This window comes from Balearica regulorum, chromosome 3 (genome assembly GCF_011004875.1).
Source record: "Balearica regulorum gibbericeps isolate bBalReg1 chromosome 3, bBalReg1.pri, whole genome shotgun sequence".
Taxonomy (NCBI): Eukaryota; Metazoa; Chordata; class Aves; order Gruiformes; family Gruidae; genus Balearica; species Balearica regulorum.
In genome coordinates this window covers 90,938,620-90,966,557 of record NC_046186.1, presented here as the reverse complement: position 1 = coordinate 90,966,557, position 27,938 = coordinate 90,938,620, and the positions used below count along the sequence as shown (strand labels likewise).

At 36.7% G+C, this 27,938-nt stretch overlaps 1 protein-coding gene across 1 annotated transcript in view; it reads right to left on the bottom strand.

Annotated features, from left to right (window-relative positions):
* TTC27 (tetratricopeptide repeat domain 27) overlaps positions 1–27,877 on the bottom strand; it is a 123,549-nt gene extending 95,672 nt beyond the window's left edge. Inside the window, exons 1-6 of the mRNA XM_075748925.1 lie at positions 27,585–27,877; positions 24,495–24,672; positions 18,737–18,866; positions 11,016–11,156; positions 8,097–8,199; positions 3,050–3,214 (exon numbers count right to left, since the gene is read on the bottom strand). Of these exons, the coding sequence (XP_075605040.1) occupies positions 3,050–3,214; positions 8,097–8,199; positions 11,016–11,156; positions 18,737–18,866; positions 24,495–24,672; positions 27,585–27,672 (805 nt within the window). The 5' untranslated portion in view covers positions 27,673–27,877. The remainder of the gene's footprint in view (positions 1–3,049; positions 3,215–8,096; positions 8,200–11,015; positions 11,157–18,736; positions 18,867–24,494; positions 24,673–27,584) is intronic.
* Positions 27,878–27,938: the final 61 nt, after the last annotated feature.

The window sequence follows — 27,938 nt, the reverse complement described above, 5'->3', positions numbered from 1 at the left end:
ATAATACAGCATATAAGACATTATAAAAGTAACATGGGAGAGAGTGAAAGAACAAACCAATGATGGCTGTCTACTGAATTAATCAACATTCAGAACGCACAACGTGAAATTCCTCTCAGAGTTATTTCTTCAGTTCTTTATTAGAGCCTCAGACAATTTTTACTACTTTTTAGGGTGGCAATTGACATTTATACCAAATCGAAAAGAAAAACACGTGTTCCTCCTCTGTTAGCAACCTATTTGCAAGCTGCAATCAGAGAAGTCACAGAACAACTTCAGGACAGTAACTTAAAATAACAGAATCTTAACCATAGCCAAAACAGAGCTAAAAATCAGTCTATAAAATTTGGAGGTTTGCTTGCTTATTATTACTATGATACAATGCTCAGGTAATGTGAACTGTGAAAGTCAAATAACAGAAATGGAGGACTGAATGCAGATCCACTGTTGCTTTTGCAGAACCAATTAAGACTAAAGTTCTTAATTTCATTATCACTTTGAAAATTTTGCAGGACATAAAATCTTTGAGGTAAAGATGATTGCCTGCTCATATGACAAAGACCTGAGGATGAGGCCATTGTCAGTAAGAATCATCTGGCACAGGCACTGAAATAGCAGTCACCCCCTTTTCTTCATGGAGGTGGAAAGAGAACAGTAGGGAAGCCAGAAATTAAACTGATTTCTCCTTTTCTGCCAATTATCCCTTTTAATGGAAAAGCCCTGTGTTAAAAGAGTTTATGAAGAAATTAAAAAGGTTCTAAAAATATCACCTTAAAAAAAAAATTGCAAGGCACACTGCAGACAAGAGAGACATACGGGGTAATGCTTCATACTAATTTTACACAGTAGCACTCAATTCTCAATTTTAATAATGCTTGAAAATCATTATGCTGTACTTCACTTCCTATTATGTCTTACTGCTTAAATAGCTGAATAAAGCACTTGCAAAGTTATACTGGTTGCCAATAAATGTATTTGCTACCACCCAGAAACTGTGATTTGTTTAATGCTCTGAGATGCACACACCCCTCCCCCATTTTTTAAGCAAAGAATTCCTTGCTATTACAGGGACAAAACATAATCATTTTTATCTGGAAAATATCTATCACATGTTTAAGCTGGGGGAAAAAATTGCTTGCTTTATACTACCATATCTCCTCACAAAAGAGAGGGAATCTACACAGAAACTTGACTTTCTGTTCCATATTAAAACTTCCCAGGGATGTGTTATTGGACATGAAAACAATAACCAGACAATATGCAGATCTCAAGGTTCAGCATTATTAATCCTCTGTAGATCTTAAATTTATTTTGGATGACCACCCTTCATTTTAGTAAATTTAAATGCAAGAAGGACCACAGTCTTCTCTTTTACTGGAAATTGGTTTGTGGAGTTATTGGGAGGGCCATAAGGATGCTTTTCAATAAGTGATGAAATATAGCACAGATCTGGATTAATGGGACTTAAAAACATACATAAGCCAAAACAAGTATGGATTTATTCACACATTTCTACAATAACTTTGGAAAACACCGGTTCTAAGTTCTCTATTTAAGAACAGCATACATTTCCATGCCATAAAATGTTCAGCTAGGAAGGATTACAACCATTAAAGAATAAAAACCTCTAAAATCCCTTCCTAAAAAGGAAATTCCTTCCAAAAGCCTTAAAAATGTCTTTGCTAGAGGTTGAATTTTTACATTAAAGCAAAGTCTTTTTTGATGATGTAACATTCCTTCCATTTAGCCCAAACATGCATGTCAAATGAATTTGTCTAGAATGCCAGCAATTCCCACATGTTCAGTTGCCTTCAGGTTAGACATCCTTCATAACTATTCTAATAGATTTATGGAAATAAACCACAGAACTTTTAGGAGTTTCACATTTTTCCAAGAGACTGTATCACCACAATTTCTCTCTGGGACTAGCATAATCTCTTGGTAAAGTAATCAAAAATACAAATAATGTTTGCCCTATGTTTTACATAGACATCATTGAACATAATCTACTCCTAGTAATGCAAAAAGATTATGCCACAAGATTTTCAATACAGATTTTTCAAAGTAAACCTTTAAAACATTTGAGGAAATGAGCATGGAGTTCCACAAAAGTTGTTTAGTTTTGTGGGAGCTTTGTGGGTTTGTTTGTTTTTTAATTAAAATATTAAACTGACTCAGGATATAAGCTAGGGTTGCTGCAGCTCCAATCTAAATATAAAGGAACAGCTAGCCTTGTGACATACAGTGCTGTAAGGTGGATGCAAGCTTCAGTTCCTTAGTGGTTTCCACTAATAAGTCTATAGGAAAAAAAACTATATAAAGGTTTTGGCATTTCTACTCAGGTGCAATGAAAAGTTCTCAAACAGAAAAGGTGTGCATTTTATGTCATTTTGATTACCTAGCTGGCCCAGTTAGACTAAACAGTCTCATATCTATACATGCAATTTTGAATGAAGTTGCAAGTGTAGCAATCCCATCCTACCTGACTCCAAAGAATAGGTTTTGAAAGGATAACCATAAAGTCTCTATAGTGATTGAATCCTTGATATTTCTGTTCATCAGAAATTTTACTTTTCTACTTACTTCCTGTGATAACAACAGTCCTGAAAGTGACTTTTAAATGCTCTTTACATAGACTAGATCTAGGCTAGTGGCATAAAAGGTGAAAGATTGCATCAAATCATCATGTAGACTTCTAAGTGTCTCCAAATAAACAGAAATTATTTGTAACAACACCAATTAGCTTCAGGACTTCCATAACGGAGACAACTAGACCTAGAATTTGATATGTAACACGAGGAGGAAGGCTTGTAATACCACAGCTGCTCAGATACCCGTATTAGGGATGATATTTTAACTAGACAGCATTTTTCTCTTCCCATATTCAAGCAATGCTAATTCTTAGAAGACAAGGAAGTCCTACCTGCTAATAGTCAAGATTTTTCAAAATATAGTTCTCTTCTACTTGGATATGTAAAAAAATCCCAACAAGCCATAGGTTAATTTGGTCCAACCAACCATCCTCATAGACTGTACAAGCAAAACTTACCTGTAAGATTAATCTGCAGTTTTGTTATGTCTTTAGCTGTATTGAAACATTGTTTAGCTTTTTTATACTCATAGTAATACAAAAACGTATAGGCACACTCAAGATGGAACTGAATTGCTAAGTGCCAGCTTTCACCACCCATGAACAAAGTTTCTGCTTCTGTCACTGCAAATTAAGAAAAAGAGAAGCTATCAGGATGCAGTCCAGGAGAATGATATTTTAAAAATACATTTAAAATACCAGGAGAGAAAGTCTGTTATGCTTAAAGCAGACCTGTTGTTCTTTATATCTCCACACATTTAAAAACCCACAGTCAGTGTATAAAAGATATGCACTATTTAAAACATTTTTCAAGTTCTATATCTAAGGATTACTACTAGAACAAACATGAGTTTAATCTTCGCTTATATTTTACAGTAAAGCTGAATTGCAATTTATTACTTCTGCAGGAAATAACTCCAATTGTCTGACCTGCTAAAGAACATAGGAACTCAGAATACAGAATATTGAGGTAACACCCTCCCCTTACGTAGCAAGCTTCAAATCAGAAAGTTTCACCAGCAGACTGACCATTGAATGGGGACTCAGGAATCTTTAGGAGTTTTGTTTGTGTGGAGGTTTTATTTTTTTTTTAATTACTGATTTGCTGAGTGATAAAGATCATGTTCTCCATCTGAACAGGAGAAAATACCTTCATAAATAAATCTGACATCTTTAGGAAAGAAGACTTGATATTTTTTCATCCAGCACAGAAGCATTTGTAGTTCTTAAATATTTAAATTATATCTATCAAGATACAGTAAATGACAAAAGAATATTCTTGCATTGTAAAATACAGACCATTAAGTTGAAAACAATTCACGTGGATTACTCTTAAATGGAAATGTTTTTTTGCTTTGGGCTTTATTTCTTTATGTTGCCAGAAAATATTTACATAATGGAACTCTTTAGAAGCTCACAGCATCACAGTACCTAAAAAGACTGGTACCCAAGATTAACATAGATGCTGTGTTACTTAATGGATGCTTAAATTTTCAAACATGCTTTATTAAGATTAGTAAAAAAATCTTACTACTTCAAATCTTTCAATTAATATAGAAAGCTGCTAAGTCTGAACATATTTTTTACACAGTTTTTTTAATTCAGTAAATAAGAATTTGCATGGATAAATCTTGCCGAGTAACTTAACTTTTTGCAAAGTCAGAATTTAGAGATTTTGTTTAATGAAAGCAAATTGGTAATTTAAAAATATTACTCCAATGGTTTTCAACTAAAGTAAAATAGAGACTACAGCAGGTTACACCTTAATTCTTAAAAAAAAGACCCTCTCAAGAAACAACTATTTAAAAACAAGTCTGTACAATTTAATCCCCATTTTTAACACAAAGTCTGTTTCAAACACATTACTTCAAAATTGAGAAAGATACCTGAATGTTAACCTCACATTTAAGCAATGTATACTCTTAATTAAAAACAATCTGAGCTTTTAATGTTTTTGTCCATGTTTATCATTAAACACATTGTCTTTTAAAAAAAAAAATAATGCCCGTAGAACCATAAAACATTTGCCTTTATAAGAAAAGCTTTATTTTTTTAATGAGTGAAAAAAAATTCAGTAAATTATTTGGGACATCTGCCATCTTTACTTGCTTTTCACACTCTCTATGTATACAATGCCACTCTGATGGTTTCCCAAAGGACAAAAAATCCTATTTATACGAGGAAAAAATAAAATGGGGTTTTCTTTGAGGTAGTATTAAAAGCACTTAAAAATGCACAGAGGGTTTTATACAAACATAAACATAGATTTGCATTGACTTTTTAGCATAGTTTGAGCCACTAAATCCTGAAGGGCTGTTGTCAGTGCAACAAAGCCTACAAGCTAGTGAATGTGCAGGTACACATGTGGAAACTGCACAAAACCACAACTTTCCAATTGAATGACTTTGATTCAATTTCAGAGAAAAAAACCAAACAGGTTATAGTCTATTATCATACATTACTTTTTGATTTTCCATAGCTAACAAGTTTCAATGATCTGAATATAAAATTACCTGTGCTACAATCATCTATATTGCTACAATGAACTAAAGCAATACATTGAGAAGTGGTCTTATCACTCCCTATCTAAATATCATTTACTTACAGTGCTAATCCCAGAACTTGATAAGTTTAGGCAACTGAGACTTCAAGAACCTTTGTGGAAAGCTTCACATCATTACTAGTATTGATGTAGCTCCACAGAAGTACTGATGTCCCAGACTTAAGACATGCCTCCGGCATCCCATACCACATTTGGCACAGGACCAAATGGACAGGAAACTGCACTGAGCACAGTTGGTTTTGCACAACGGCTGCTTCAGAACAGCAGGGAATCACTGCAGCTGTCTTCTATTCAGGTGATGATGTTGACCTTACATTTGAGAGCAATGTATTTTAAATAGAAAACATAATTTCTCATGAATCTGAAGGTATTTTTCTCTAGTAATTAGGACAGAATTTTCTACTTGTTACAGAAAAAGCAAGTGGGTTTTTCAAGCCCTAATCAAAGACTATTTAAAAGGTTTATTAAATATTCATTTTATGAAATATGAAGGTACTTGTTTGAAATACCACATAGCCCTAATTAGAAAGTAAATAAACTGTTAGACACAGCAAAAACTGCCTGGAAAAACTCACTACAGATTCAAGTGTACTTTACATCATCTTCTCTGAATACAAACATCATAGTACTTATATCTGTGCATAGGCAGCAGCATCCCCTACGCAGATCAGGGCTGCACAAACTACTATATCTCTGTGCAGTATCATCTAGTCAATGAATTTTAATTAATTTTGTGATTACTTCTCTTTCAGTTTTGTTCCAAGTTTTTTTAGGTATTTCCAAGAAAAAAAGTAACAGTCACATAACTGTGCTACAAATTTCTCTATTACAGATTTTATCTACCTAACAGAATCCAACAGTGTTTTCATGTGCTCTGCATTCTCCAAAGGTAACATAGAAAAACTATTCTGTCAAACAAGAATTGCAGTACTCGAACAGAACTGCAAAACCACTGGCATCCAAACATCTTTGATGCTGGACATCTATGGAACACATACCCAGAACAACAAAAAAATTTACCTACAAATGAGCAAAAGACTATTTACGGTTTCTAAGCTTTTTTAAAAAAACAGTACAAACATACCTCCTTAACCTTCCTTATCTGAATGAAGCACACCAGCACCACTTATTTCATAACATAAAATGTATAGATATTTTAGAGGTAAATATTTAGAAAATATATATTCTAGAAGTACTGTATAACCTAACAGAAATATTCAAGCCTTACTACATTAAAAATAAGCAACAGTTTTGTCTCAAAAAGCTCACCCCTAACCATTAAACTAAACAAAATAACCCTCTCTAGAACAGTTAACCACTTCTATGCAACTGGTTTTAAAATGGCTATGAGAAGTAGATGTGAGATCAGCTTTTACAACATATCTTGGAAGTCTCATTTAAGGAATTTTTATTTTCAATACAAGCATTTAAACAGGCTAAACTTGTAAGACTAACCCACTACACTGACAACACCTATTTTTGAAGTAAGACTCAATTTGCTATAATTTAATTTAGAAATGAAAAATGCAACTTTGATTTCATTCTTGGCACCTGTTAAAGTCCAGCCCTCTATTCCCAGTCCTTTGCCTATAAATTAACATGCCCACAAATTTATCATGATGGGCTTAAATTACACCTGTCAATTACTTTCTAATATATGCACCAAATCAGCAACACTTCCAACTTTCCAAGACCTAGAATTTTTAAAGTTACAGACTAAAGAATAAGTAGAATTTAATCTTAAGATTCCCATGCCTGTGCAAGATAACTCTAGAAGTTAGTTCAAAGTTCTCTAATAAGGTATAAAACAAAAATTACAAAAATCATAGTTCACATCACTTGCAACAAAACCCTTCCACTGCAGTCCTTTCAGCATCCAGTAAGAGCATTAAGTCAGTTGCTTCTTCACCGCAGAGGACCCAATAAAATCCTCTGCTCAATTTCATTACTGTACTAACATCTCTGTTACCTATTTGGAAGTTCTTCAAGGACCAAACCCCACTTTGTATTTTACATATAATTTGCATGGCCTGAACCTACCTGTAGTAGGTAGTAGTAAACAAAACAAAACAAAACAAAAAAGCTCCACTAAGGTGTGCTAGGAGAGGGGAGACTTGAAACTTTGGCATTTAAGATTGCCGTCTTTGTCAATATAAGACATACATGACAACTCATGTCTAACCACAATAGAAAATTTCACCAGTGTAATTGGTTGGAAATTTCAGGTTTATGAAATTAAATGAAGAATCTTTAGCTAATTAACTGCTGAGGGGGAAATGTATATAAAAGCCTGCCGCCTTTTCCCAGATTTATCAGTTGCTGTAGCAAACAATATTAACAGTCTATATAACAGTTTATTCCTCTTCGAGAAAAACCCAAGCGGTATAATTACATTTGACACTAACTTTCTACATTATAGTTTTGTAAACGTCAATATATGTAACATAAATTAGTTTTAATGTTGTCTATTTTCTCTATATAAAGCAGAGAGGTAACAAATCTCAAAACTTAGGCAGGGATAGAGAAAAAAAAGGAAAAAAGAAGTTGATCTCCCCCATGAAGATACAGAAGACCAAGGACATTCCCTTTTCAAACCCAAATGAGCTCAGTTAAATAAGGAACGAAAACTGTACAGAATGGCTTCAAGTGAGCTTGTGATAAGTTAACAGTGCTAACCACAGGGGAAAAAAAAACCCCTTTGTCTACATCTGCATACTCCCATTTTCATCTTAAGAGGCTGGAAAATAGCCTGTGCTATACAAGTCCATGTCATTTTAAGCAAATTCTGTTCCCTCCCTACTCTCTGCAATTACATATCTGATAAACATCATGTTGTGAGGGTTGGGCCTACAAATTCCCCTTCCCCATAATATTTTACAACTGATGCTGTAGGCCAATAAACTGAAGAGAAATTAGAAATAAACTGAGAAATTAGAAACATACCTTGTTTTATACAAGTCTGGGCAAGAGTAAATAGCTCAGGTGATCTCTCCTCTAACAACTGCTGGTGAATATTCACACATCTTAGAGTCCACCAAGATAATGTCTGAAAGAAAATATGGATACTTCAAGTTAACAAGTATAGATCCTTTTGAAAAAAAGAAAAAGGATAAGTGGCTTTGAAATATAGATTTTTTAATCTATTCAATTCTAATTTCTAAAAAAATATAAACCCATCCAAAATAGCTGTTTTCTATTAAAAGTGAGCTCTAACCTAGCACAAAGATAAACGTATTTAAGCAGTTCTACAGTGCTCTAAGAATTTGATGGGCTTTCCCTCTGTTAATTTCTCTAGCTGCACTTTGAATCCTGTAAATCTTTAGGATCACAATCTGGTAAGAAACTCTGAACAGAAGATAAAAGAAATAGCTGTGTGTGCTTATTTTGGCGCAGCCATTTGCTACTCGGATTTCATACCTCCTAGCTCTTGTAACAGAAAAAAGACAAAAAAAAAGAAAAAAAGCTGTTTCCTACTTCTCTTTCTTTTGTGTCACATTCATGATTTTAATAGACAGCCATGATCTCACTCTGCAGTAATCTTTCCAGCCTGAGGAGTCCTAGACTATTTAGTTACTTTTTAGTATGGAAGCCATTCAGGTTTTTTTGATCAATGAGCGTTGTCCTTCTATGCATTTTTTTCCTGTTCTGTTTAACCTTTTTTTATTTCTTCAGGTGGGGGTATAAAGGAGACCGAGAGAGGTGGGAGAGGACCAGAACTGCTCATGAGAACACCTTACAATCACAATTTAAAGTATTAATGTTTGTATGTGGAATTTCAGAAGGGCAAATACCTTACTGAACTAGGTAATTGTTCTATAGCAGAGCTGAATCACAGCTCAAGAAATACCTGATTTTAGAGAGCTGTGTACACAAAACATAAGTTCCTCAGCATATCTTATTCCTCAGTAGCTGCACCAAGCGGAAACACATAAAAAGCTAACTGATAATAAAATATTCTGTTCTCAAAATTATACTTAAGATTATCATCTGTGAATGAAAGGCATGCACAGACTCTAATGATTACTAGTTATTCTGCTACTGTTAGCACACCAATCATTTTCTAAGAAACAGATGTTTGATTGCTTCTGAGAGGCACCCATCTTCTGAACTTTTTATACAGGTATGCTTACATCAGACTGACCTAAGGGCTGTACAGTATTCAAGCATAAACATCTAAACCAATCACATATAGTTGACTGTAATGTCCCTAGAAAGGAACTATCAAAAAGAATAATGGCATCTATTTCAAAAAGCAATGAAAGATGACTTTTGATATAAAGCTGAACAAAGTAAAAGCACACAAACAACATACTTTGTGAAAAAGGTCAAATCCCAACATTTGATCACTTATTTAGAAACCTAAAGGCAATTTAATTTAGATGCTTCAAATTACTTCAGTTTAGCTTTATGTAATGAAGTATTCATTTTCCCACACAACTGAGTATCCAGCTTATGATACAATTTCCTGACACCTGATGCTTGCCACTCAGAAATGTTAGAATCAGAGAGAACATATTTATAAAGTTTCAGGTAAGCCAGGTGAGCTCTGCACAATATTCTATCAGCAATGTTAGTTTTTTGGGAGCCAAGTTAAGAATTTTTGGATTATTTTTAAGCATTTAATCTTCCATGTACAATAGCATTTTTGAATAAAACAGGACTTTATTAATACTTTAGATAATATATTTCAGAGTACTTTACCCTGTTTTAAATTTATTTACACCAATCTTAAAGCAGCAAAAGTATTAAGAGACTTCCTTTGAATTGAGCTGAAATGAGAAAAAATGGCAAGTTTTAATTGCTACATTGACTTGTTGATGAAAGTAGTTTTTATTAGTCGTTGCCTTTGAACTACTATCCAAACTTGATGTAACCACAAGTAATTGAACCTCCACTGGGTAGAAGGCAACCCCCATTATGTCAGTCTGAGGGGAGGCAGCAAGGGAATTCTCTATACCAGGTACATTTTCTGCCTCCCTGACTGACCCAATTGCTGAAATTCAACCGCATTCATCTGTGAATAACAGAGAAAACGATGGAAGAGCTTGGCTTCCAGAAATGCAGTACAGCCAACATCTCCCACACAGTTTAATTCATCACTCATACAAAGACCCAGCTGGGAATGGATGTTGTCAGCCAAGCATAAAGAGGGACCATGTGGCATTTCGATCTCCAGCCAAATTCTGTTCAACTCGAATGCAATGAAGAGAAGTTGCTGCTGTTAAAAGCGCCTCAGTTCCAGGGAGTCCTGCTACCAACCAGCCTGCTGCTAAACTACAAAGGAGGTAGAGACAAAACCCCTCTCACGAAGAGGTTCGCCATATCTTCCTGTTTTTAAGGTACAAGTACAACAGAGAATTAAGGTTGCCACCACATGGGTACCTGCAGAAAAGGTAGAGGACAATGACAAACAAAAGCGAGGACTTCCTTCACGTCTAGAACTCATAGCTTCGAATTCATACAGTAATGTTTAACAGTACTTGTTAAAGTACAAAGTTTGTTAAAAAGGACATAGTATATGTATGCTGCGTTATAGGGTAGCCCCCCCACCGTCTCCCCTTAAATAACATCACAAAATATCTGTCTTTAAAAAGTTGCTTCCTATTAAATTTCCTCATTTTTTCAGCTAATGAAGGCATCTTTCTTCTCTTTTGGGGAACACAGTGAGAAAATAGCTTATCTTTAAGAAAAAGCTACTTGTCTTTAATTGTAAGCACTCTGAACTATTTCTTGGAGGGAAAAACCTCAGAGCTACAGAAAAAGAAATTCAAGTTATACTGGTTCAATGAGGTATGAAGAAAAGATGAAAGAACCAATTAATGAGTAGCTGGCAGTCCTAATCATTAGTCACATATTTCTTACCTGAAGAGATGGAAGTTTGTGTCTTAAATTCACAAGGATTATCCTGGCTATAAGCAGCAAAATAGGATGAGAAGTCAAGGTATAGACTGATTCACCATCTAGAACCAGCATTTTCAGAATAGCTGCATGCAGCATTTTTGGCTGAAAGAAGAATGAAAAAAAATGACAAGTTTCAGGAAACAAATCAAGTTTATAAACAAATCATGCAATATAGATTTAGGAAAAGTAACTATTCATGTTACAAGTCCAGAGGAGGGTCACAAAGTTGATCAGAGGGATGGAGCATCTCCCCTATAAGGACAGGCTGAGAGAGCTGGGATTGTTCTGCCTGGAGAAAAGGCAGCTCCAGGGAGATCTAATTGCGGCTTACCAGTACCTGAAGGGGCCTACAGGAAAGATGGGGAGGGACTGTTTATCAGGGAGTGTAGTGACAGGACAAGGGGTAATGGGTTTAAGTTGAAGGAGGGTCGATTTAGATTAGATGTTAGCAAGAAATTCTTTACTGTTAGAGTAGTGAGGCACTGGAACAGGTTGCCCAGCAAGGTTGTGGATGCCCCGTCCCTGGAAGTGTTTAAGACCAGGTTGGATAGGGCTTTGGGCAACCTGGTCTAGTGGAGGGTGTCCCTGCCCACTGCAGGGGGTTGGAACTAGATGATCTTTAAGGTCCCTTCCAACCCAAACCATTCTGTGACTCTATGTATTTAAGGAAAAAGTCTGCTCAAGACATTTAAAAAAAAAAAAAAAAAAAATAAAATCACTGTCTCTTGGAGTCTCAACCTTTTACCAAGTCATGGTGAATTCTGCCTTGTTTCTTGTTTGAAAGACTCTTGATTTCCTCCCACCTGAAAAGCATATTCCTAGTCACCACTATCCCCCCCCAAACACATTCCAGAGTAATATAATCCTTCCCATGATCTAAGGAGAAAAGCTTCTGGTAAATCCATGCCTTTCAATTTGTAATCACAGAAATAAAATATTTTAAGTAAATTAATCCTTCAGTACTCAAATACACTAGACATTCCTCCAGTGATGTCAGTATGTGTTATCTTCTTCTCTCCCCAGAGGGAGCTTCCCATTGGAGTGGCATCAGGGCAGCAATATTAGAGCCATTCTTGCCTTTGTCCAATAATTAAAAACCTCTCCCTGCTTTGGATGCCGTCCTGTATGATGTTCCCTACAGTAATTCTTTTACTTAATGGGCTTGAGGTAGCTCTCCAGGGAGTCTGTCTCTCAGTGGTCAGCTGAGAGTCACCTATTCTTCTCTCCCTTTTAATGCAATGAAAGCATTCAAGTAGTTTATCCTGAGACTCAGGAGATGTCAGTTCATCAGTTTATTCCCGGTTCTCATATGGCAGGTTTCCTTTGCAAACTAAAAAAAGGCAGGGCTTTTGTTTTCAGTTGGTACGAAGGGGGCAAGAAAAGGGAATGGAAGGGAAAGAGAAGAAGAAAAGGTTAAATAACAGCTTTCATTGAAGTCACTTGCCTAAGAAAGATTCTTATTCAGTCTACACAACCAGGATTGAAGTTATTTGAATTGCATTTCAGCTTTTTAAACTAAACAAATAATACAATTCCTAAGTTATTTGAAACTCTTTTCAATACCTTTACCAACAGATTACATTGAAGACAAAAGTTGTTAAACCACATTATTCCCCTAGTTCACTTTTAATAACAGAGTAACGTTCAGGCTTTTTTTCCTGATTTGCTTACTATTGCTAGTTATTTATCTTGCATTAACATTGAAAATAATTTTACTTTGTAGACAATTACTTGGGACTTTATTTACTTAAAGCGGATTCTTGCATGACATCACTGCAGTCATTTCAATCCCACCATGGAGGACAAAGTTACAATAGTCTGACAAACCACTTGAGAATAAAGGAAAGAAACTGCCAAGTGGAAGTATACCAGATCCCTCTCACCTCTAGTGATTCAGAAACAGCCTTACCAGCATCTCTGCTCTGATTTTGAGAGGGAAAGTCATCATTGAGTACTTCCAGAGATTCATTTTTAAAATACACGCGCAATAGGACACTTAATATAATTTTCAGTTTAATGTAAACTTTTTTTCTTGCTGCTCCCTTTTGATTCGTTCTATAATCAAAGTAGATTGCACTTAAAATATTCAGTGGGAAAGCAAAGAAGCAGTAAGCTTTGTTGTAGAACCATTTTCTAAACCAGCTATGCTATAGTAGTCTATACTTGTTTAAGCACTGTAGCAATGAATTAATCTCAAATTCCCATTTCAAGTCCTTTCACTGGAGAGCTCAGTCCGGCTAATGAAACATTACAAGGAATGTAATGACGGAGGGAGAAGGGAGAGATGATGACATGTCACAGCCTTGACAATAAGCCAACAAGTCTCAGAGCCAAACAACTGCTATCTCCTATTTTAACAAATGCACGTTCTTTTCCATGAAGCAAATCCCACACAGAAAAGCAGACGCCCTTTTGCTTTAGCTGAGAATGCCTAAACCAACATTCATTCTTCTAGCTTCTGGTCTAAGACCACATTATCAGTGTGGAATTCTAACAGCAGAATTTACTGCCCTAGGCTAGTCTTTAAGATGAGAGAACAACTACATATAAGAGGTAGACGTTTAAGCTTTTACAGCTACAAGGGCTGAAAACTTAGGAAACATATACTTGATAATTAGTTTATGAACATACACTGAGAAATCTCTAAGGTAATCATCTAGTTTCTGTTGGACCTGCGGGTGGTTCTGTTCAACCACCTCTGGACTAAATACAGACAAATGAAGCTCAATTCACTCTAAATACCTATTTTTAATCTCTGAAACACAGCTGGTTATGTATTCAACTTCCAAACAATATCTTAATGGCTATTAAGTAATTACTACTGAAGTCCTACATCAACTGCTATAGCTGAGAGTACTGTCCAGCTCGTAGTTTTCACACTATTTCAAAAGTATTTCCCAGCACAACTGTTACCACCTGAGTAATGATGACAATCAAAAAAAACTTCTACCATTCAGGTTCAATAGCTCTGAGAACAGAGAGTATGAGAATTTTAGTTTCTTGCTAATGATAGTGACTAGAGGTGAACTGAGCATTTGGTATGCTTTTACTTTTGTATTAGGAACTGCCCTGAACTGGCCTTCCAAACACTGCATCAGCTCTTTCTCAGTCTTGGGGATCCTTCCCCTAAATCTTAAAAGGTTAAGTTACAGACATAAACAGAGGTAGAAAAAGCCCAGGGCAGGGGAAACAAACTATAAAATAAGGAATCTGTCTGTATGGGGCTACTAAGCCTTATATACTGGGCTTCTCAGATTTTAAACAGTACAAAAACTACCAGACAACAATTTGTCATTTGGCAAAGCTAAGGTGATGTATTTTCCAGAATAATGGAGGATGTACTGAGGTTACCAACCAAAGATTCAGTCCTTTGGAACAGAATTCCCTCTTTACTCTAGACTTTAGGGGATGGAAAAATTGGTTTTGTTTGTAACTGCTTCTCTCTTCAACTTTCTGCAAAGGAGGTAAGATTACAGTGGAGGCTGTCTCCAGTTTCACAATCCAAACCAGCAAGAAGGTCACCCATGCAGAGCTGAGTTGCAGACCGAAGATAATAAGGGTGAGCTAGCATAAGCTCTTCTACTCTTCCCTGAGAGTGCTACATGTAGAAGTACTTAGTTATGAATGCTCTTGTTCATATTCCCTATGAGGGTGATTTTGCTCCATTTTTAAGGGAGTATTTATCAAATGGCTGAATTAAGAATCTCCCCTCTTTTCTATATTTATAGCAAGGGAATGTAGAGCAAGACTGCAGGCTACTTCAGCAGATTATCTCTGCTTACAAGACTCTGCCTCCACATTTAGCCTTTATCATCCATCCTTATATTCCCCACAAGAGGGAGAAATTTACAAAACCTTCACAGCCTGTATCTTGCTGGTCACTGGTATTGAAACAGCACATCAGTCAGCTGAAAATTCAATTCCTTCTTTCTAGCTAGTTTATGCTAATGGAAGTCGAGCATCTCGGTCTGGAAAAATGAATTCCTAACAGATTGAATTAACAAGACTAAGGAATCATGTTGGATTTGAGAGAGTAGTACTACATAGTACATCGGTATTTTTTATATGAATTATGAACATGGCTATCGATATCAATAGAAGTGTGGTAATATTTCAGTCTCTTCCAGTAAAAGGATCAAATAATGAATAAAAGAAGCAGCAATACAAATATAAAGAAAAAGGAATTATTCAAATGCATTCAAAACCTCATTATTTGGAATCAACCTGGAAGTTACAAAAAGGCCAGCAGGAGCTGTTGATATATGTATTTGGAGAATTCCTACCAGTTATTTACATGTACTATCAATTAACACACTGGGATCTTCTTCCAGATGGAGCTTCTCACTGTTACCAAATATATCCTATTGTGAATACAAAATCAGACAACAAACAATTAAAGCAGCTTGTCCTCACAACATTTGTACAGTCATCGGTGGTTTTAATTAGTCCTACTACACAGTTTTGTCCAGTTCATCTACTGAAAATACCAAACTCGACTGTATGAGCTAATACACAGAAACTCTGAAACTTAAGGGAGGATAAACATGCTCCACCTTCAACAGTTCTGTACCTTTTATTCCCTTACATAACAAGAGACAGTGACAGTTCTTTAAGACACAAGGAGCCCATTACTATATCCCACTTATTACAAGCACTTAGCTCAATAAAAATGTTTTAGTCTAATCCCAACAACTTCAAAGCCAGAACTGCTAATTCATTTTAACTGAAATCGGTGGTTTTTAAGTCTTCCTTTAACACATTCGACTCACTGAAAAACTCAAGGTAGTATCAGTCAGACTACTAATTGGTGTGGTAAAGTCTCAAAGTTATTTTAGAAGACTGAAAGACACCTAATAAGTAAAATGATAGCTGGTTTTCTGTTTAGAAATTAATGAACTCCTTTTATGTGTGGACTCAAAAGAGAAAAGCACAAGCCCGTTCTGCAGGACATAAAAAGAAATCCTAATAGAGTACATGAATGTAACCATAATTTACAGAGAAGGCTGGAATCAATTTGGCGGATGGGAAATAACGTACACATATTCATGAATATTGTTCATGGAAGACATCCAAGAGGCCCCTACCAGCAACTCATCTAAAAGAGGCTATTTTATTTGTTCTTGACTGAAATTAATTATAGTCTCATGCAGACTTAATGCACTCATAAGAAATTAATGATGCATTCAGAAGTTATCTGGGAGCAGAAATGAAACTATGCCACTGACCCAGAGGTGAAACTTTCAAAGGATAGAAATGGCAGCAGTTATATAGCCTGAAAACATAAAGTTAAGACTAATCCAATAAATTGTTCTGAAAACAACAGTTCTGAAAATATTCCTGAAACAAGTGAGTCACTGTAAGGCCGCAAGTTAGTGATATTACTTAGAGTAGGCTAAAAGAAACATGTAGACATAATTTAACCTTGACATGGGAAAAGATCATTTTAGCCTGAAAGCCTGAAAAATGGAAGGTCTATTTACAAAGGGATTGTATCAGTCTTGATGACAGAATATCGGAGATTACAACAGATGGAGAAAGTTAGAGCTATATTTTTAATCCATTTTTTCTGACTATCTGTGTATGCAAGAGAGGAAAGCTGGATTAATGGAAGCACAAAAATGTCAGTTTATCAAGATATTCATTTTTGCAGAGTGTTTATATACTAAGAATCCTTGGAAAGAAAAGTAAGTACATAAAGATAATTGAAATCATACAAAAGCTTTTTAGAATTAAAGACATTTAATAAAGAAGAGAACTTGATATTATATTTTAGCACATAAATGTTTAGTACTCTTGGGAAAAAAAAACCCACACTAATATTTCAGAAGATAGAGATAGCAGTAGTATAAATAAAGGTAAACTTCTGCCTGAATGCACAAATAGCTAAACCTTGCAGCAGTATCAGTCTGATGCAGTAATCAGCAGAAATCAAGTATGCTTAAGTCTGTTTTCCTTTATAATCTCTTGCTAATTTAGTTTCGGGAATACCACCTCTGCATAAGCAAACATCTTTCAATGCATTACATTCACAGCCACAGCAAAAACGTAACAGGAGACGTGTACTCGCTTATTCAACAGGCAATTAGTATCTCATTCTTTCATTAAGACAGAAAATAAATGGCATGGTTAGTAGAAATTATGAATATTGTGTTTTACATGGCCTGTGAACTCTGTCAATAACAGCAGTTGTAGGACTATCATCTTGGGCCACAGCCTCTGTGTTAGACTGCAGCCTGCACATACACACTAACACAGAGTATTAGAGTTCTTTGGTAAACAGAGCCCACAATTATAAGAATATTTTAATACTATAATTTAAAGATTATAAACAAATTATAAGGAGAATGAAAGAAATTAGTTTGTATTTCTTTTTTTTTGTTAGATATAAAGGCAAATTGAACTAATTTCCCCCTCAGAAATAGCAAAATCTGAAAATTTCTGCTAACTCATTTCACATCCTAGAAGATTTAGTACATTTGGTTTCCACTGTTACTTCATCATCAGAAGATGAGATTTGAATTTCTAGTATCAAAAATCCAAAAAAAATAAGCCTATATACACACTATGTCGGCTCTAAAAGATAAACCAAACTGATAAACATATATCTAAAAAAAGGTGAAAGATACTGTATCTGAATTAGTTATTTAGAAATACAACCTTACAAACGAACCTAAGGCAGGACTTTATGAATTATGGAATTCTTACAAAAACATGCCACAATAATGCAACACAAATTCAACAGTTTTATGTGAAACTTCTCATATACTCAAACTTCCTCTCATTCCACAGTTCACAGCGTTTACATTGTGAATAAGGTACGGACAGTAAGCAATGAAATTCTAAATTCTAACTCATGTAGATTTAGCATTAGCAGAGATTAGTGATACGTTCTTCCCTGACATTCTGCAATAATCAGTATTTTACCATAGCTTTAACTACAAGAGAAAAATTAATGCTCAGTAAGCTGTGCTGAACCGCAGGTGCAGGAGAGTCATCAGACAGAGTGTGGTACTGCCATGAGAAACAATATATGCATCTCTCTCAAAAAAAGTTATGGTGTTAATTAGTTATTTACACAAAAAGACGCCAAAGTAAATAAAATTGACAGTACTGTTTCTCCTATATTCCCCTCCTCCTCCAAAAGCTCTATTTAAGTTAGCATTTTTGTACTAATGCCGCTACAATTCACTTGGCATCACCCATGAGCCTAACAGGATACTGAGCATCCAAATCTACTGTTCTCTTAGCACCTGCCAGATATTCTGCTATTTGCAAGATATGCAGCTTCTACCTTACCCTAAGGGGGGAAAGTTTCTAAGCCATTTATGAATATCTCTCTTTGATCCAGCTAAGAACACATCCCTAAATAAATAAATAGTTTGTTGACTGCAAATGCCCTTCCAGTAAATGCTCCAATAGAATAAATGTATCTTCCCCACCCAAAATCAACATCTCCAGCAAGAAATCTCTTAAGTACAGAAACAGAGTAACTAGTTTTAGGACACCGCTTTATAAAACTGATATAGCTGAAGATGCTTGCAATAGCAGCCAGTAGTATCAACGATCAAAGCAATTCATTCTAGCACTGCACCTCACAGATGTGCCTCCTTTGACACAAGTGTTATGGTTATTTGGGAAAAGCAGTGACTATAAAAGGACAGCTTATTAAAATCCAAGTATACCTCATAGAATTTCTGTAACAATGCAGGTGGCAAAAAGTCCTGAAGCTTTAACTGAACAGGAGGCCCAGTCCAATTGCTTTGAACGAAGAGCTGCAAACTGCCCACACCAAGTAGAAACATCAGCCTCTGCCTGCAATAGAGAAGAAAAGCAATTAGCAACATATTACATTTTTAATTAAGGCTACAAGATCTGATTTATTCTTGTACTAATTCAAAACCCTCAGCCTTAAAAAAACAAAAAAAATCACTCTTGTTAGGAAAATACAATGAATGTAGTATTCAAGAATGCACATGGGGAACTAAAAGGCTTGGAAATATTTTTGTTTATAATGGTTGTAATTAATGACAAACTTTGGAAGCAGAGTTAGTTCATATGTTTCAAAATGTAAGGCTGTTTCTAACTATCAGAGGTCAGGAGATTAGCATAGGATGCAGATTATCACATATTTGCCTATTGCACAGTTGTTATATTTTCTTATGATACATCTAATTCTCAGTGTTTTCATTTTCAGAAAAAAGATACTGCACTAGCGTATGTTCCAGAACAGCATGTTTATTTTTGTTTTGACATAGCTGTTTATTTTCACTTCCTCTGATAAGAAAATAATTATGAGACTTTGGCTGGTTCCTGAAACGGAGTATGGTAACGTCTTCCTTATTTAGAAGACTAAGCTCATCTAACATCATTATCATATTATTTCTTTATGCACCTACAACAACAAATAATCTATGTGGTCTGCAAAAGGCAGGGCACAATCCCTCGGAATGTAATGGTCAATTTAACAGGTGCAGACTTTTAGGAGATTTACACAAACTTCTGGTTTGTTTTATGATTCCTTAATGACTTAGAACCTTACTGTGTTATAACCAGTCATGTGCCAACAAGGGCCCTGTCATATATATAACATGTCCCCTGCCTACAAATAGTTAACATTTTAATTGTGCTGGTTTGATATAAAAATTGGTATATGAAGAAGCATCAACTGAATTGGAAAAACCTAGGGTTCCCACCCCCGGTAAAACAGAGACTTAAAGATGCAAGAGTCCTCCAAATGGAAACAAAAGGATAAAGTGTTATACAACTCCTAAAAAACCAAAGTCAAATAGAAAAGCTACACATGAACAAGTGGCTGGTGGGCAAGAATGTGACAAAAGATGTAGAACAATGAGACAGTAGGCATGGGGAATGCTTGTCTGAAAAAAATAAAAAAGAATAGAGTTTTCAGGAGACTTAGAGAACAAAGACTAGCATAAAGAGTTCGTGTCGAATGAGAGGAGATAACATTTACTAGCTGTCATTTTTCAGTCAGTAACTATCTACTAGCAAATATTATTTGAATACATATCTAAGATTACCATTAAACTTCCAAATAACACAAGAACACAAAGTACTAACAATTACTGTACACTAAATTATTACCATTACAGACAAAACAACCACATAGATACATATTTTCTAATTATTCTCCCATGATAAATTATGTTTCAAAGCTTCTGAAAGGAAAGATAATATACAGAATAATCAACTATCTCTACACTGCAATTTGACAGATGCACTTCAGTCTTTCAGAGACTCATTGTCATTATTTTATCATTTACACTATTATCTCTACTAATATTTTAAAATTTATTTTAACATTACAGACATATATCTATCTGGCAGGTAAACTTGCTTGAAGTCTTGACACAGTTATAGCCATGTGGAAGGCCTCTAAAACAACTGATAACCAATTCCATTACTTTGGCTGGGATACTGTCTTTCCACTGGCTAATTTGTCATCACCAATTGATTTTTTTTCCCCATTTTCAGTTTCACGACCAACTTCCAGTCTCCTTATCATTCACTCTGTATCAAAAAGTCAATCTCAAGCTCTACTCCCTACAAATGCCAGCCTTCTTTGCCTATCCCCTCCTTTTTTTTTTCCCCCAAGAAAAAATTTCATTCCATCTCCCTGACTGCCCTTCACGCTTACAATGCAGACCTGCAAATGCTCACCTCCCAAAGGCTGCCTGAAAAATGCTCTTCTGTGCTGCCTGAAAAGCAGAGGGACTGCTGCTACTGTCCCACTTCCTATGGTGACCTACATAGTTTACTTCTTATACTTCCTTAGACATATGCCTGTATCCACCCATCTTGTTCTTCCTTTCTCTATGCGAATGGGGGTTTTGCTGCCTTTTTTTTTTTTTTTTTTAGACAACTGATTATACCAAGTCCAGTAGGATTGTGATCCATGATGTAAAATCAGATGCTTATACGCACTCCACTGTAATATTCATACCACTATACCTAATTTTGCACAAATTCAAAGCAAAGAATAATAGAGCACTTGTACTGGAAAAAATAATGAATTAGAGCACTTGTACTGGAAAAAATAATGAATTTGCATATAATTCTAGAATTTACAAACAAAATATAAGAGTGAGAAAATACTCAATAGCCAGGCTATGCTTAAGATGCGATTAGGTTACAGGTTTTAGGAGTGTTTCTTTTCTTTTTAGTGAAGCCAGAAATTATAGAAGAAAAGTCAAAGCGAAATCAGACACTGAATAGTGTTTGGTGGGGTTTTTTGGGGTTTTTTTTTTCCCCAATTCATATGCATCAAAGCAAGCTACAGAAATAGCAAGAATTTATTAATTTTTGTCTTTCAATATATATAGCACATCAGTTAGCCAACCATCAGATGCCCCAAGAGAAATACCATTCAGTGTTCAAGCTGGAAAATAACAAGAAGCTTTATTGTATAGATTTGTTTTGGAAAGTTTGGTATTCATTTATATGTTGAATAAGGTAAAAGTAGTAAATACATGGTCAATAAAAACAAGTGTTAGTGCTCATTTCCTTGTTCCTTTACATTTTGGAATCAAACATAACAACAGACCTTCAAGCTCTTTTGAAACAAGCTTTTTACTGTGTAGTGCACACTATTTCCTTCCAGTCTTTTGAATCAAACTACGTGAGGCAGCGAATGCATCTCCTTCACATGGAGCTCAGGAAAAAAATAAAAAGGCATTCCCCCTCTATATGGTTAACATATGTACTATTGCTTCATCCTTTACAATTTGCTGATTTAAAATACAGCTATGAAGCTATGTTTTCCGTAGAAGATAACTGTTAACCATTGAAGTGAGTAGTGACAGCAGGAAAAAAAAATTTAAAAAAAAATCTCCTATTCAATAAGTTTATTGTAAGGAATGCTTTGAAACTTCATTTTTAAGCCATAAAGGTTAAAAGTGCCATAGTGAAAAAAATGTCTGGAGCAGGAGAAGGAAGCAGTTAAAATGATAGAAAAAGTTGCAGCAAATTTTAAAATACTGCTAAACATTTTTCTTACAGAACCATGGATTTGAAAGTGGAAAAAAGTTACAGGCTATGTCCAAAGCAATTAATCTAGATCCAAATTTTGAGCTGTTTTGCCCTCAAGCTGCTCAGTTTTAGCTTCAGAAAAAGAACTCCTTAAGAGTTCTTTTGACTCTATTATAAAACTGTACTTTGTACTGTGCATATATTGTTCTAAAAGAATAAGATTAACATTATCCAACTTTCTGTTTCCAATTGAATTCAACTCCCAATTGCATTTTTTAATCTCCAGAATGACAACTTTCAGTTCGGGGGGGGGGGGGGGGGGGAAGACTGCATACAGTTGAACTAAACCAGTCTACTAAAAGTCACAAGAAAACCAGTGTCTGACTAATTTTCTGAGCTAGAACTTGGAGTTTTGCTGCACTTCCTTTGAATCACTCAGTGGAAAAAAAGAAAATTAACATTTTCACCATTAAAAAAAATAGACAAAAACGTTTTCACCAAAGGCAATAGAAGGTCATTAATTCTTTTCATAAGGGGCAGAAGGCCTGCAGGTAGGAAAAATAACTGTAACACATTTTAACCTGGAAAGTCACTGGAGACAAACAAACATAGTACAGATTTAAGTGCTGTAAGCAATGCCTACATAAAATAGGAAATGATCTGTCTTTCAGTAGTTTTTCTATCACAAGAAAGTCACATCTTTCTTCCTTCAGCACCAATATCATTCAAAGCTTCTTACATTATTACTAATGGAGCTTGAAAAATTCACTTGACTGCTACAAACAAAAAATATTTCTGGCAGACACTGATACATTTTGAAGACTACACACTTCAATTTTGAACAAAACTCTAGGCTGTAATTTTGGGCACAAAACCCTGTCTGCTTCTGAAAGGCTAAATGCTGCAGATCTGCCTCCAGATCTTCTGGCAAGGGGGCTTCCAATGCTGCCTAGAGTTGCAGAGGGAACAAGAAAAAACTCAAAGACCAATGAGCTGGAGTATGAACACCCGAGTAACAAATTGCTTTGCTGTCTGCAGTAGGACAGCCGCAGTGCAGCCCTATAAATGGCATACAGGCCAATAAAAGCTCACAGTTGAGCAGGAGAAGAGGACGCATCGCAATGACAGGGTATGTATAAAGTATTATTAAGTGCATGATATAGATTATGATTGTCTTTAAGAAGCTGAATGGTTCATAAAAGGCAGCAACACATATTTCAAGCAGTGATTAAGATCAGGATTTGGTCTGTTTCAAACCCTGACCAATCTTTCTTTTCTTTCCATGTTATTTAAACTATTGCAAGATGACAGAATCTAGCAATATTGAAAAATTTCTCTAGACTGTGTTACCATTTAAACTCCAGCTGATATTTAACAGCAACAGCACAAAAAAGTAAGAAAAAAAAAACTCCACAAAAACAAACAAATGCCTAGAGACTAAAATGCATGGGAACAACCTCTGAACATTGCAAATCAGAAAACAGGAGCTCATCGTATTGTATACCACACTAGAAGATAAGCTTTTGACACACTATAATCACTAACAAATCTCAGCTCAACATTTTAGAGGTGCCAACTGTTTGTTTCTCTCTGGTATTTTAGCAAACACTCTTGTTTTTATGTCTGCCAAACCAAAGCACAGGCATTTGTACTCAGCCACAGTTATTGGCAATACATTACCTTTCTCTTACTTTCTTTTTACCTTTATCTTCCCTTATCTTTTGCTCTTGTTTCAGCAAAACTTTTTCCCACCCTCAGCTTTTAAAATAAACAAATATATTTATGCACATATATATAGTTTTCTGCTTCTACTATCCCTAGTGTGATAGATTTCAGTCTGTTCACTATTTACATAGCAAACTGTAAACACTAAAAAGTCAGACTCACTAACAGCAAGAATTAGCATATGCAGTACAATCAGAGAGAATCTATCAGAAATAGTCTTGTGATGAAAATAATTAAATGATAAACAGCATCCATGAGTAATAACTTCATCATTTTACATTAAGAAGAGCAGAATGACATTACTATAAGTCAGACTTAGAAATACAGGCATTGCTCGACAGTAACATCACACGGTACTTCAAGTACTCACATAAAAGTAATGCAACGTTTCAGAGAGAAAACTGTTAAAAATTGTTTGATGATACATGACAACATAAATTTACATTGGATGGCTTCTTTAAACTAGCAGCTTCAGAGGTAATCACTGTAAATAAAGATAGTGTTTTCAACAAACCCTCATATCACAAAAGCATCCAGTGAAAGAAACAATGATAATGAATAGATGCCCCAAGGGAGTGGGGGAACAAACCAAGAAACCCATTTTCTGTTTTTCTCTCAGAACAAGAATTTTGGAGGCCCTGTGTCACACATAAAATAAAAAAAAATGCCTTTTATAAAAAGCAAACATGGCCTCTATTGACCTTCCGTATAATAAATAATAATTTCCACCTTTCCACGTTATCAGCCTCTGCAGAACAGTCCAGGTATGCTAGAATCTGTTTCTCCAAGTAACTGTCAATGTTCTCCTCTGTCACGGAAGATGCGCTGAAAACATTCTGGATGGTTGAATTTGAAAATATTGCCTCATATTTCCCATCAAAAATCAACTGCAATAATGATCCACTTTCTGGGAAAAAAAAAAAAAAGAAAAAAGAAAAAAAATCAGTGTCAATTTTGAAACAACTTTGTCTTACAAGAGCTATTCAAACCAAAACATACACCACTCCTCTTTCAAGGAATGAATCTTCATTTACATTGCAGTAAAAGTGTAGTTGCGTTGAAACTAAAGAACAGCAGCAGCAGACGTCACTTTATTCAAAATAAATTTTACAGAACTTGTATGAATGTTAGTGACATACAAACTGTCAGATGAATGTAAAACACAAACTTGCACTGAAATTACACACTAAATACATATTTGAAAGGCAATCTATGTATACTACAAATATTGAAGACAACTTCACTTATCACAAGAGGGTTTTCTTCCTCCAAAACATTTTACATGAGTGTGCTCCAGCAAAATCCTATAGACAAGACAATAACTTCACAGACTGGAGAACCCTTTTAGAGAAAACACGACAAATAAAAATGGCTCAATACTTGCAAGAGTTCAGTAAATAGATTCTCATGTAAAACTGCAGAAACTACTCAGTCCTTCCTTTAAATGCTTAGCACATTCACAAAGAACAGACAATATGATTTTATCTTCATAAAAGAATTATTCTCTTATGATAAGTTTACTATCTCATTGAGAAGTCCGCACATGGAATCAGATTCTTAGGAGTAACTACTAAGGTCGATTTGGATCCATGAATGTTTGTCCACTGAAACCTTTCAAGACAAATGGAAGTCATCAAGTGCTATACATTTAATTCCTAAGAAGCTTTGTTCACACAAGGTATCTTCCCTTTTTTTCTTCAGATACGCTACAGTGCAATCAATAGCAGCTGTTAAAACAACTTCATCATGTTTAAACTGTCTATTCTTGAGAAAAATCAGTATCTGTGTATGCTGCAGCTGTGGCTACAACTCATGTAGATGACTAACTGGTTTTATACTGATGCAGATGCTGGTAATGGTGCAGCTGAGGAAACGCAGAGGTCCGCATAGGATAGGTGCCTCAATATTAATTTGTGATTCCAGTTGGGAATTGCAGCTCCTATGCACTCAGTGTTACCATAGCTACACTAATATTAGTACTTGAGCTAGCAATTTAATGCTAGCACAGCTATAGATCCAGCCCCAAGATCATCCAGCTAAAACAAGTATTCTAAATCTCAGATGTATGGGAAGACAAGTGAAAAACCAACTTCAACAGCAGCGATGGATGACTTGGTAGGAATGGGTGATAGAGATACGTTCATTCTAATCTCTCTGGACCAGGCTGTTGACCGCAATTTACTTTTGTTCTTTACAACAATGATCAACTGAAACATGTAAGAGATCATTTGTTCTAGATGATTTAACACTTTAAGCTGTACCTGGAAGGACATATACAAAAGAATAGAATTGGTTCTGCAGCCCTGCTGACATCATCACAGAGAACAGAAATAACAACAAACTCTTTCTCCAATCTATGTTTTGGTGAGACTTTCTTTCACTAAACTTCTTTATATTGGATTATAGTTGCCCAGACAGGTTATGCTGTAGCTTAAGGAATGGTTATTGGCTGTGAGGACACTAATGAAGAATACTGAGGTTTTTTTCTTTCCAACAATGCTGTAACAAAACTGTAAGTGCATAAAATCTCCCTTGGATTCAGTATTTAGCTTCTTATAAGACTCCATACAAATTCAGGGTCAGTCTTTAAATTTAGTTTCAGGATCATCAATAGGAAGGACTCACGTAAGTGACAACTAAGAATCATCACAAACCCCACCGTTTTCTATCTCTACTGCAAGACACCTTTCTTCAACAACAGTCTTCCCGCATTTTGCAGCGGCACACTACTTAAAAAACAAAACTAAAAAAAAAACCCAACCACAAAACAAACCAAACAAAAAACCTCACACACACCACAAACAGCATGAACAACTCTCAGTGAAAAGACAGGACAGATCTGACAGATGTCAGTCACATCACCTAACATTCCTGGACAGTACAATGGTTAAGGTTAAACAAGAAGTAATAACATAAGGAAACTGAGCTGAGTAGTTCTGTCCAGTTCTCTTCCAAAATTCACTAAGTGCTTGGGTAAGGATAAATGAGTCTTTCAATATGCTACAACCTCTGAATGTTTTAAACAGCACGGCATGTGACTTGAGCACAACTGTATTTCTAGCCTGTCTGAAATATGGAAGTGCCTTTTTGTAACAAAAGTTACATTTTAAAAGCTGCTGTGTTCCCCTGCAGGAAAGCCAGTAACAACCTAATCAAGTCCCCTCAAGAGACTACCTTCCATTGTTCCCACAAACAACTACGACTAAATAACTAATAAAATACAGAACAGCTAGCTCATGCCAGACTTTTACTCCTCATGTTTTGCTACAAGAGTGAGTTTCATATCACTGCCAAATTCAAACAGGTCGTCTTTCACTCGCGGGTCATGAGGCCCTCGAGGGAAGCACCGTGATTAAAAGCCCGCCGAGTGCCGACATGAAGCGGGCTGTGGGGCGTCTGCCAGCCACCGAGCGCAGGGCAGGGACTGCCGCCGCCGCCGCAGCCTCTCCACCTGAAGCCCCGTCGGACCGGCAGGGAGCGGCCGAGAAACTCCGAGGAGAAAGCCCCGGCGCGGCAGCCGCAGCTCTGGCCCCAGCCCTGCCGGCAGTGCCCATCGCGCTCCTCCAGCCTGACGAGCCCAACGGGGCTCCCCCGCCCCGCGGCGCCGGCAGGAGCCCCCCGGAACCTGGCGAGGGGCAGAAAGGGCGGGAGGAGGGAACACGACCGCCCCCGGTGAGGGAGCGAGTATAGGGAGTCGCCAGCCGCGGATCCGGCTCGGCCTGGGGCAGGCGGACACGTCGGTGGCTCCGGATACCCACAGCAACGGCCGCGCACAACGGCAGGGCACCTTCCCCGCGCCGGTCCGGGACCTCCCCTCACCTGCCGCCGCGACTTCGCCCTGCTTCCACTCCAGGGACTCCGCCGCGCTGAGGAAGCCCCTCAGCAAGGAGCGCTCCAGGGCCAGCATGGTCCCGTCGCCCCCGCCGCACTGCACTGCACTGCACTGCACTGCACTGCACTGCACTGCACTCCCACCTCGCCCGCGGCTCGCGACCCCTGCACTGACAGGCGCTGCCGGCACCGCCTCAACCCATGTGCAGGAACCGGCCGCAGGGAGCTGCCATGACACTCCCGCCAGGCACGCCGGGAAGGCACGGCGCCGCGCAGGCGCGGCGGCAACCCGACTGCACGCCCCGGCGCGCCCGTTCCTGTCAGAGCGGGGAAGGTGGGAGG